Source organism: Excalfactoria chinensis, chromosome 11 (assembly GCF_039878825.1).
Source record: "Excalfactoria chinensis isolate bCotChi1 chromosome 11, bCotChi1.hap2, whole genome shotgun sequence".
NCBI lineage: Eukaryota > Metazoa > Chordata > Aves > Galliformes > Phasianidae > Excalfactoria > Excalfactoria chinensis.
In genome coordinates this window covers 16,669,082-16,678,530 of record NC_092835.1, presented here as the reverse complement: position 1 = coordinate 16,678,530, position 9,449 = coordinate 16,669,082, and the positions used below count along the sequence as shown (strand labels likewise).

The following is a 9,449-nucleotide window of genomic DNA, read 5'->3' as shown; positions in this document are numbered from 1 at the left end:
TGTGTCACTGTGCCCAGCACCCAACCTGGGGCTCAGTGTGAAGCCATCACTGCTCCCCGTTGGAGCAGAGGCTGAACCCCCTCCCCACAACCAGGGGCTGCAGAGCCACGAGCTCCTCCACGCCGACCCACCTCAGTCCTCCCATAGGGCTGCGTTCAGACCCATCACAGCTCTGCTGCCTTCCCTGGACACTCTCCAGGGCCTCTATCCACTCCTGAGTCTATGGGGGGACAAGGAGGAGGGTGCAGAGCTCATCCTGTGGTCCCTCATTGCCACATGCAGGGGCTCAGCCTCAAAGGACACCGACCAAGGGACAGGTTGTCCCCGGATCCATTTGGCAACAAGCTCAAGGTTGTCCCAGCGAGGCCGAGCACAGGTTGGAGCAGGAGGATGTTCAATTAAATCTGCTTAGGGAAAGAAATCCCCCCCCCAAATAAAGCCCCAAAGCTGAGCGCAGAGGGGCTGCCAGGCTGGGGGCTGAGCACAGAGGTGACTCCAGCTCAGCTGTTCTGCTGCAGCCTGTCCGTGCGGATTGAGGGTGCTGTTCTGTGCCCCGATGGAAAGGTCGACCTTTGGCTGGAGGGCGGCCATACAGCACCGTGTCCTCCAGCCTCCATCAGCCCTGAGCCCAACGGGCATGGAGAAGCAAGGAAGTATCAGCACAAAGGAGAAAGGTGTCACAGTGTCCCCTTGTGCCTCTGCCAGCAGGGATTTCCTTTGGCAAAGGAAAGGAGGAGCAGACCATGGCGTGGTGAACCAAGCCTGGCCAGCATGTTGGCCCTCAAGTTGCCATCCCACAGCTGCCCAGAACACTGTCACCATCCGGCTCTGCCTGCCCAGGGATGCAGGAGCCTCTCCATCCCATTGTGCGACTGCAAAAAGAAGTGAGTTTGTGCTCTGCTTTCCCCTATCCCCTTCCTTAAACACACATATATATATTATAACCATTCAGGTTCATCTCTTAGAAAGGGGAGACGGAGATAATGTCAGCCGAGCATTTAATCTTCTGCCCAAAGAATCGCAGAGAGCAAATTAGGATCGACTCCAATTAATTTGCCTTGATGGGCAAAATCTGGAGAGCGGCCATATCTGGGAATTAAGAACAAAAGCAGGGAGTGCAAAGTAGGTCAATGGAGTTTCATAACCGGAGCGATGGGGTTTGCACGACGCTCGGAGGCGACCGGAGAGCACTGGTGGCACTGCTGCAGGAACACACCTGCTGGGGACCTTTGGGGCTTAAGGGCTGTTCTCCACTATAGCAGCCCAGGGCAGGATGAAGCCCTCTGTGGCCAGCAAAGCCCCATTCCTAAAGCCACCCCATAGCCCCGCTGTGCCACACACCCACCTGTGAGCTGGCCAAAGATGTGTGTACAACCTCAGCAACAGGCTGTTATTGAGCATCACGGCACGAGAAGGACATAAAGCTGTTAGAGCGTGTCCAAAGAAGGGAACAAGCATCACCTCGGTGTTCCTCCAGCCCTCAGCCTCCTCCAGCCGCCCCCTGGAGGTGGCAGCCGCCTGCCCGGCTGATCCTCTAAGCCATCCCGGCACTAATTCAGCCTTAAACACAGGATTGTCAGAAATTGGAAGAATAGCAGATTATCCCCCGGCAGCAGCGTTAAACACGGGAAGCAGCAGCTGCTGTGCAAAGAGTGTCGGGGCAACACTCAGCTCTGGGCTGCGTCCTTCCCATACAATACCTCGTTATAATGAATTAATAGCAGGTCCTGCCAGGCTCGTGTGAGCCAGCAGCTCTGGGAACAACCACCTCTGTCCTCTAAGAGCTTTAAGGCCGGCAGATGCTTGACTGACAGCTGCCAGCGCTGACCGAGGCTGTGTCCATTGCTGCTGTGACAAAGCTCTGCCAAAGCAGCAGGTCCTGCAGGGAGAGCTTTTCAGCTCCTGCAGGAAATAGACAATAATTTTCCCTGGTTCAATACGGACATTGAGAGCTGAATGTCTTGCTATGGGGGGGGACGGACATTCAGATAACGTTATTTCAGCTCTATCAGACTATGAAAAAAAAGACCCAAAACAAACCCACACCCAACCATCCCCTCCTCCCTGTGTACCCCCATTTCCTTCGTGGCCGTTAACAGGACCAAACACAGCAGGGCTGGAAACAGAGAGACAGAAAATGCTGTGGATGGCAGTGGGGCACTGCTGTGTCCCCCAGCCTAAAGCTGGGCCAGGCATTTGGGCTCCCCCAAGTGAGATGGCAGATTGATTGCATCTGTCCGGACCTGCTGGGCAGGTGAAATCCCTACAAAGCTCTTAACACCCTCAGGGATGTCCGGGTGTGCCCCACAATGGGGATATTGGGGTACCCTGGGTGCCAGGAGGGGACAATGTGAGGCCACCTGGAGCCACAGGGGGTTGGGAAGGGCACGATGGCACCATACAGCAGAGAGACAGGAGAAATGTAAAAGCATCTTTTAATACAAATATAAATTCATCTGAAGGGTTCCAGGAGAGGGAGAGGGATGCAGGGCCGGGATGGGGCTCAACCTGTGACCACGCTGAGGTCAGTGGGGACCCCAGGCTGCCCTGCAGTGCACGGCAGGTCCTCGGCTGAGGGCAGTGCTACATCAAGGTGCCCAGCAGCACCAGGGCCAGCAGGGGCAGGATGGCGGGGTGACTGTGGGGGGCTGAGCCCCTCAGCGTGGCCTGGTTGGTCTCTGCAGGCGCTGAGCCCTGGGCGCTGGCCAGGTGGCCCCGAGTGCTGCACAGCTCCTGCAGGTTGCCCTGGAACTGGATCTTGCGGGATTCTTGGCGTAGAGACTCCCAGATGGCGGCCGCCTCTTCGGGGCAGCGGGACAGCACCCCGCTGGCACAGGCGTGGAACTCATCCCAGGACCTGGACACAGGGACGGGCATCAGGGAAGCGGCGGTGGCAGCACCCAGGATTGGGTGGACGGGGATGGGATCGCTCACCTGCAGATGGTGTCCAACTCCTGCGCCTCCTGGCCGCCCTCCTCCTCCTCCTCGTCCCGCTGCTGCCGCATGCTCTGGGCCATGCTTTCCCCCAGGCTGATGAGGCAGTCAGCAAAGCCCTTGTAGATGGTGTTGCACTTCCCTGCTGTGCTGCTGATGGGCTCCTGAGCGACGGCTGCGTGTGTGTGGGGGGGGAGACAGAGGGATGGAGCTGAGCCCCAACCACCAGGTAGCAGCTGCTGGGCTCACGGAGTGCCACAACCCACCAGAGCCAGCAGTGTGTCCCCGGGTCCAGCACACAAAGCAAAGAAACGGAAATGCTGGGTTTGAAGGTTTTAAGGCACAAAAAGGATGTGGGCGCAGTGGAACACCTAATATCACCAACCCCAACCCGTCACAACTCTGTGGTTCTATGGAGCAAAGCAGCCCTTGCTGGGTACCCATGCAGAGGGGCTCACATCCATGCATGGAGCGGGACTGGGCTCCTTCACAGCCCCAGGAATGACAGTGTCTGCTGCACGGACCCTCGCTCCCAGCCTGCTAGGATCGCTCCGGAGCCATCTGTGCAGCCCTCTTATCCCCAAACAGCACAGATTAATTTGTGACTACAGCACGGCAAACAAAAGCAAAGGCTTTGAGTGGTTGAGCGAGACGGGGGGAGATGCTCTAAGAGAGACAGAAGGGCAGAAGCAGGGAAAGGGGGAGGAAAGGGAAAGGGGAGAGAGGCACAAGTATATATAGCTCCGGCTTTGAGCGGCTGAGGGAGATGGGGAGATGTATTAAGAGATAGAAGAGGAGAAAGGAGGAGGAGAGAAAGGAGCAAAAAGAGAGAAGAGATGGGGAACAGGCAAAAGTGCGGCTCCGGCTTTCAGTGGCTGAGGGAGACGGGGGGGGGAGAAAGTGAGTATGTATGCTCTAAGAGAGATGGGAGAAAGGAGCAGAGAAAGGAGCGAGAGAACGAAGAGATGGAGAAGAGGCACAAGTGCGGCTCCGGCTGCCCCGCTTTAGGGATCCCCCGTTCCCGCACCTCCACATCCATCCCCGCAGCGAGGTTGGGTTCGGAAAGGAGAAACGGCAGGACAAGACCAGCCCCCTTTTCGCTGCCCCAAAGCATCAGCCCTGCTCCGGCATCCCACCCCCGTCGGCACTCACCGATGTGCGGCAGCAGCAGCAGCAGCAGCAGCGGGCACACGGCGCCCAGCAGCCGCCCGCAGCCGCAGCCCATGATGCGGAGCGTCCCGCACCTCCAGCGCTCCGTGTGCGCAGCGCTCCGCTCCCCGCGCAGTCCCGGCCCCGGCGCACCTCCCCCGGCCCCGCCTCCCCCCTGCGATGCTGCGAGTGATGGTGGTTGGGGGGGGGCCGGAGCTCATCCCCTATATTGCCACTAGAAGCACTTCGCTCTCAGAGCATAAAGTGGTTTGTGTGTGGTTTTGTTGGTTATTTTTTTTCTCCAAAAAATGTTTTTTTTTTATTGAGTTTGTTCTGAACGTTACGTCCAAAAAACCAAAAAAAACACAACAAAAAAATCCGAAATTTAGATAAAAAGAAACCTTCCTTCCCCCCCCACCCCCCTGTGTTCCCCAGGTGTAAAATCCAAAGTAACAGCTGAACCAGGAACGTGCTCCCACCCCCAACAGAACAGCCCCCACGGGGCGCTCCTGGGATCCCCCTGCCACCAACTGGGGGTCAATAACTGCCCCCATCCCCCCTCGTCTCGCTGACACCCTCTCCCCCATCACCACACCTGGAGCGGTTCCACGGGGGTGGCTCTGAGCCCCTGACTCAACACAGGGACCCCATTCCTTGTGAACAACCCCTCGCCCACCTCCTCCCTCCTCTGCTGATGGCAGCGGGCTCCAAAGCAAAAGGGGGTAAGAAACCCTCTGGCATCAGCTGGAGGGGGCGGAAAAGAGCCTTCCATCTCTCCAAAGAGGCTATTGAGGACTATAAAGCCAAGTGAGCGTTCAGTGACTATTTGGGACTACACGCAGATGGAGTTTGCCTTAAGAGATATTACACACGAGTTGATAGATTCCCTGGCAAGAGCTCTTTAACACAAGCCATAGGTGGTCAGTAACTACTGGAGCCGGGGGAGGGGGCTCCTCGCAGCACCCAGCAGCCCCCCCTTAGGTCATGCCAGGAGTGACCAGGCCCTGCAGCATGATCATCAGGCGGCGTGCAGGCTTGCTCAGCGTGTTGTGGGGTTCCACCTGGAGGAACTGGAAGAGCTTCTGCCGCACCTGGCTCATAACTGACCCCATATGGTCCCGGGTAATGGGGTCACTGTGGTCCAGGTGCATCACGGCCTCCTCCAGGTAACTGAAAGGGAGAAAGATGGGTTAGAATCAAACCCAGCGCCTGACCCCATGCCAGTTCCATCCATCCCAGTGCTGCAGAGGCACAGCTCTGCTCCCTGATGGAGCACTGCCCTAAGTTTAGCCAGCAGAAAATGCTTAGTGGGAACAGAGCGCAGCTCTGTTGTGCTGCAGCTCCACTGCACAGGCTGCAGGACATGCAACAAAGCTGGCTACAAGTCGGGCCTCACTGCAGTGCTGCAGGCAGCATGTGGCCACACCTGGTCAGAGCTCTGTGTGTATTTCCTTTGATGGCAATTTAGCTTTAGAGCTTTCATTTCAGCTTCTTCTTGACTGCACCCACCGTAACCACTCACCACCCCCCCCGTAACTTACAGCTCTCCTCCCTTCCTGGCATGAACTACCTTTATCCCGAGATGTTTTCCAAACATGCCATTCTCAAACCCTGTAGGTACCACTTTGTTTTCCAGGGCAGCTGGCAGGGTTCTGACCCTCGGCCTTAAAATGCTCATGACAAGTGTTAGCACAGGCACGTGTGCTTTGCCCAGAACACCCAACAGGCAGTGCCTCCCTTGGCTCTTGCTGACAGCTCACACTGAACATCTCTGGAAGCCATGCCTGGAAACAGGCAGCACTGAATGCAGTGATGGGTTCATTCAGAACTGCAGGCAAAGCATTCAGCTCTGGGCATTGAGCTACACAGGAAGTACAGCCCCACCCCTCCTCATATCCCCATATGGCAATGTTTCCTTGGTTAAAAGCATCACTACACAACAGGCTTCACTTACTACTAATAGCCCCAGGAAGCTGCAGCCTTCCTAGAAGCACCACTTTCTACTCACACAGAGCGAGTTTACAGCCAGGCATGCACCTGCAGGGGGCTCAAACCCGTGGCTCCAACCATACTCACTTCAGCTTCAGTTCCGTACGAGTACCCAGATCCGAGGAGAGCTGCTGAATGAGTGAGAGCAGCACAGGCTGGGACAGCGGGCACGGCTGCTGGCCAAACACCTGCTGCGTGTCCACAGTCTCACAGACATAGAGAACCAGGTTGAGATCAGCTGCTGTTAGAGCCTGCAAGGAGGAAGACACAGCTAGAAATGCACAGGAAGTACCGGGCAGGTGAAGGATGTGGGACAGAGCATGGGACGGCTCAATGGCTAGCCAGCCTCCTCTGCTAACAAAGGGCTCAGCAAATCCCATTAGTGCAGGCAGGACTGTGTGTACTGCCTGCACTAAGAGGACATCTGTTTCTGTTCTAAGCTGAGCAGACAGGTAACAACTCAAAGCCAGGCACAGGGGACCAGGTTCATCAGCAGCATGCAGCGGGACCATGCTTGCAGCTCAATGGCACAGCACTGTTTCTATTCCCAGTGGAGTTTGTCTGCAACAGCTCAAATGAATCTGTCTGTATATTCAAAGGCAAAGCCAAGGTCAGGTCCCAGCTGGCAGATCTGCCCAGAGAGGCTTACAAAGCTGTTGCACTTCAGGGGTGCACCACGTGCTGCTGCTGATGGCAAAGTCACTGACTTGTGGCAGCACTGATGCTGTCCTGACAGGATAAGGAAGAAGGAACTTTAGTGCCATCAGTCATGGAACATGCATGGCTCTGGCCTGACCTGCGTAAGTGCAAACGCATCCCCTGAGCTGTTTGCTGCCACAGGTCTTTGCAGCCAGCAACTCTGAGCTGTGGACTTACGTCCCCCACCTTAAGGAGCCACTCCATCCCCTAAAAAACAATGCTGCTCACTGCAAGGAAGGCCACACGTACCTGCTGGAAAGCTTGGTTGAGGTGGCCCTGCTGGAGCAGCTGAAGGATATGAGTTTGCTGAGACTGGAAGTCCAGGTGAGTGGATGGGATGGGAGTCCCTGCAGCCGAACGCATTGCCTGGACAATGCTCGAGGTGACAGCCGCTTGCTGCTCCTTCATGGCCAGGCTCACTTCTCCTTTAATGACTCTCTGCACCTGGGTCAAAATAGACTCCTGCAGGCTAAAACATAAAAACAAAAAGGTCTTTCTGAAAACAAAGCGCTGAGGGAATACGTTGCACAATGCTTGTAGCAGGGAGGAAGCTTGCTTAGTTTAGCATGGCTACCAAAGGGTCAACGTAGGTTCTTCTAAGGCACAGGCATTGGAAACAGGTAGCCCCAGGAAGCTCAGTGGCAGCAATGCAATATCTCAGGGTGCATGCTGAAACATTAGGATTCTGTGTGGGAAAGTGATATTCCAGGAAATTAATCCTCATTACAGAGTGCTTTAATTCTTGAATATACCTGGCAAGGTGATGATGCTGTAGGTTCATCTCTGAAAGGCCAACTTCCTACAATGATCTCTGGCATGCAGGGTTAACCCAGGGGTGGGACCCTCTCCTCTACAATGGGCACAGAGCATCAGAGCTGCTCTTCCGTGGTACAACAGCACAGCTTCCTTTGGAGCCAGCTGTGCCCATGCAATGGGACTGGAATTTGGTTTGGTGCCCTTCCTGCCAAGTCTGCTCCGCAGTGAAGACCCCAATAGTCTGACATATGCCCTAATGGCTTAAAATAGACAGGGCACTCTGCCCTGCAGGTGATACGAGTCAGTCTTTGCAGCTGGCAACCCACCACCAGCTTCATGGTGCATGCAAGCCAGGATCACATCTTGAATCTGGGATGGCCAAACAGGAATTGCTGCACAACAGCTGAGAAGACAAAAGGAGTCTGCAGAACTGTTGGCATGTCTGAGGACATAAAGAGGAAAAGCCTTGAAGAGACCCAAAGATCATTTTAGAACAGAGAGGAAGGAGTGACTTGAGAGCACTTAGGTCCTCAAACGTGCACATGGCATATCACAGACCATACTATGCATAGCATACTGTGACCATGCTCTCCCCACACAGCAGAGATCCAGCTGGTTGTTCAAAGTGTTCTGTGATCTTTGTGTTCTGTGCCATACAGGGCAACAGTTACACCAGCCCACATCCTTTGTCATGCCATACAGAGCTAACAGGCTCTCTGGTAGGGATGGCAAAGGGCTCATTTCCACAACAAAGTAGGGAGAAGTTTGTTTTTAAACATCGTGCTTCTCACTGACATCTCTTTCAGCAAACCCAGCTGCCAACTTACTTGCCCACAATAATATGCAGCTGGTGCTGCACCTCAGCATGGATATTGGCTGCAATGGTGGAAGCCAGCTGCTCGGTGGTGCTCTGGAAGGTGCTGATGAGCTGTCGAAGCTGATTCAGCAGCGGGTCCCGGGCTTCCTGCTCTCGTGCCTTCTTGTTCTTCATGTGAGTCTCGAGCTGCTGAATGTCTGCAACAGCCAAAGGGGAAGATTTCAGCTGTAAACACTGTGGTCAGAGTAGAAATCCACCATCAGGCTCTACACACCCTGCAGCAGAAGACATCGCATGAGTACAGAAGAAGGGAGAACATGTAAGCTTGCTGTGGTCTTATGCTAACATAGAAATCCTGCTTCTGGTCTTCCCACACAAAGAATTACATGAGACACAGTAACGGAAGTAGGTTGTGGTATGGGGTAATTCCACAGTAGTAAAGCCCAGCTGCAAGTCAGTGATTCACTGAATGACATCAAGCATTTTGCAGTGTGGGTTACAGAGCCTGGAGCTGGTGCTGGAAGACCAGAGATTCACCTACAAAATCCCTTCACATCCATTTATCAAGTGGGAAAAAGAGTAGTACGCATTCAGACGATGCCAGTGGGCTAAGAGCTCAACAATTACAGTGAAACTCTGAAAGGAAATGACATTAGCCAAGGGCCAAATCGTCAGCCACTAACACAAAAGTGCTGTAGAGATAAAACTCAGAGATGACTCACATTCCTGCGTGCCCTGCTTGAAGGTGTCATTGATTTGCTGGAACATGGACTGGCAGCTCTTCTCAAAGGCCGGCAACACGACGCTCTGGAAGGCTTCCCTGTAGGCTGACTGGATTGGGCCCTGCAGGGTATCGGCCGTTGCCCTCACAACGCTGTCTGTAAGGTTCTTACAAGAACACACAGAAGAGACTCCAGAAAATTAACAATTATCTGCTGCAGGATAGAGATGTGAACAAACACTCTATGTCCCAACCACGCACCCACACCAGGTAAGGACAGACCCATCTGTCAGGAGCACACATTCCCTGAGCAGCCGAACTCCTTCCTCTAAGCAGCACCATGACTACAGCAGGCAGAGCACGTGATTACTGAGGTGCTGCCCA

At 54.6% G+C, this 9,449-nt stretch overlaps 2 protein-coding genes across 2 annotated transcripts in view; both read right to left on the bottom strand.

The window, feature by feature from the left end:
• Positions 1-2,417: 2,417 nt before the first annotated feature.
• Positions 2,418-4,237, bottom strand: NRN1L (neuritin 1 like). Its single transcript, XM_072346552.1, has 3 exons — positions 4,087-4,237; positions 2,935-3,109; positions 2,418-2,857 (listed from the first exon to the last, which is right to left on the bottom strand). Exons 1-3 carry the CDS (start codon positions 4,157-4,159, stop codon positions 2,584-2,586), a joined length of 522 nt encoding a protein of 173 aa, XP_072202653.1. The 5' UTR covers positions 4,160-4,237; the 3' UTR covers positions 2,418-2,583.
• A 145-nt stretch (positions 4,238-4,382) lies between these two features.
• The window catches only part of EDC4 (enhancer of mRNA decapping 4), a 28,937-nt gene continuing 23,870 nt past the window's right edge, over positions 4,383-9,449 (bottom strand). Inside the window, exons 25-29 of the mRNA XM_072346689.1 lie at positions 9,067-9,232; positions 8,355-8,541; positions 7,021-7,240; positions 6,160-6,323; positions 4,383-5,253 (exon numbers count right to left, since the gene is read on the bottom strand). Of these exons, the coding sequence (XP_072202790.1) occupies positions 5,061-5,253; positions 6,160-6,323; positions 7,021-7,240; positions 8,355-8,541; positions 9,067-9,232 (930 nt within the window). The 3' untranslated portion in view covers positions 4,383-5,060. The remainder of the gene's footprint in view (positions 5,254-6,159; positions 6,324-7,020; positions 7,241-8,354; positions 8,542-9,066; positions 9,233-9,449) is intronic.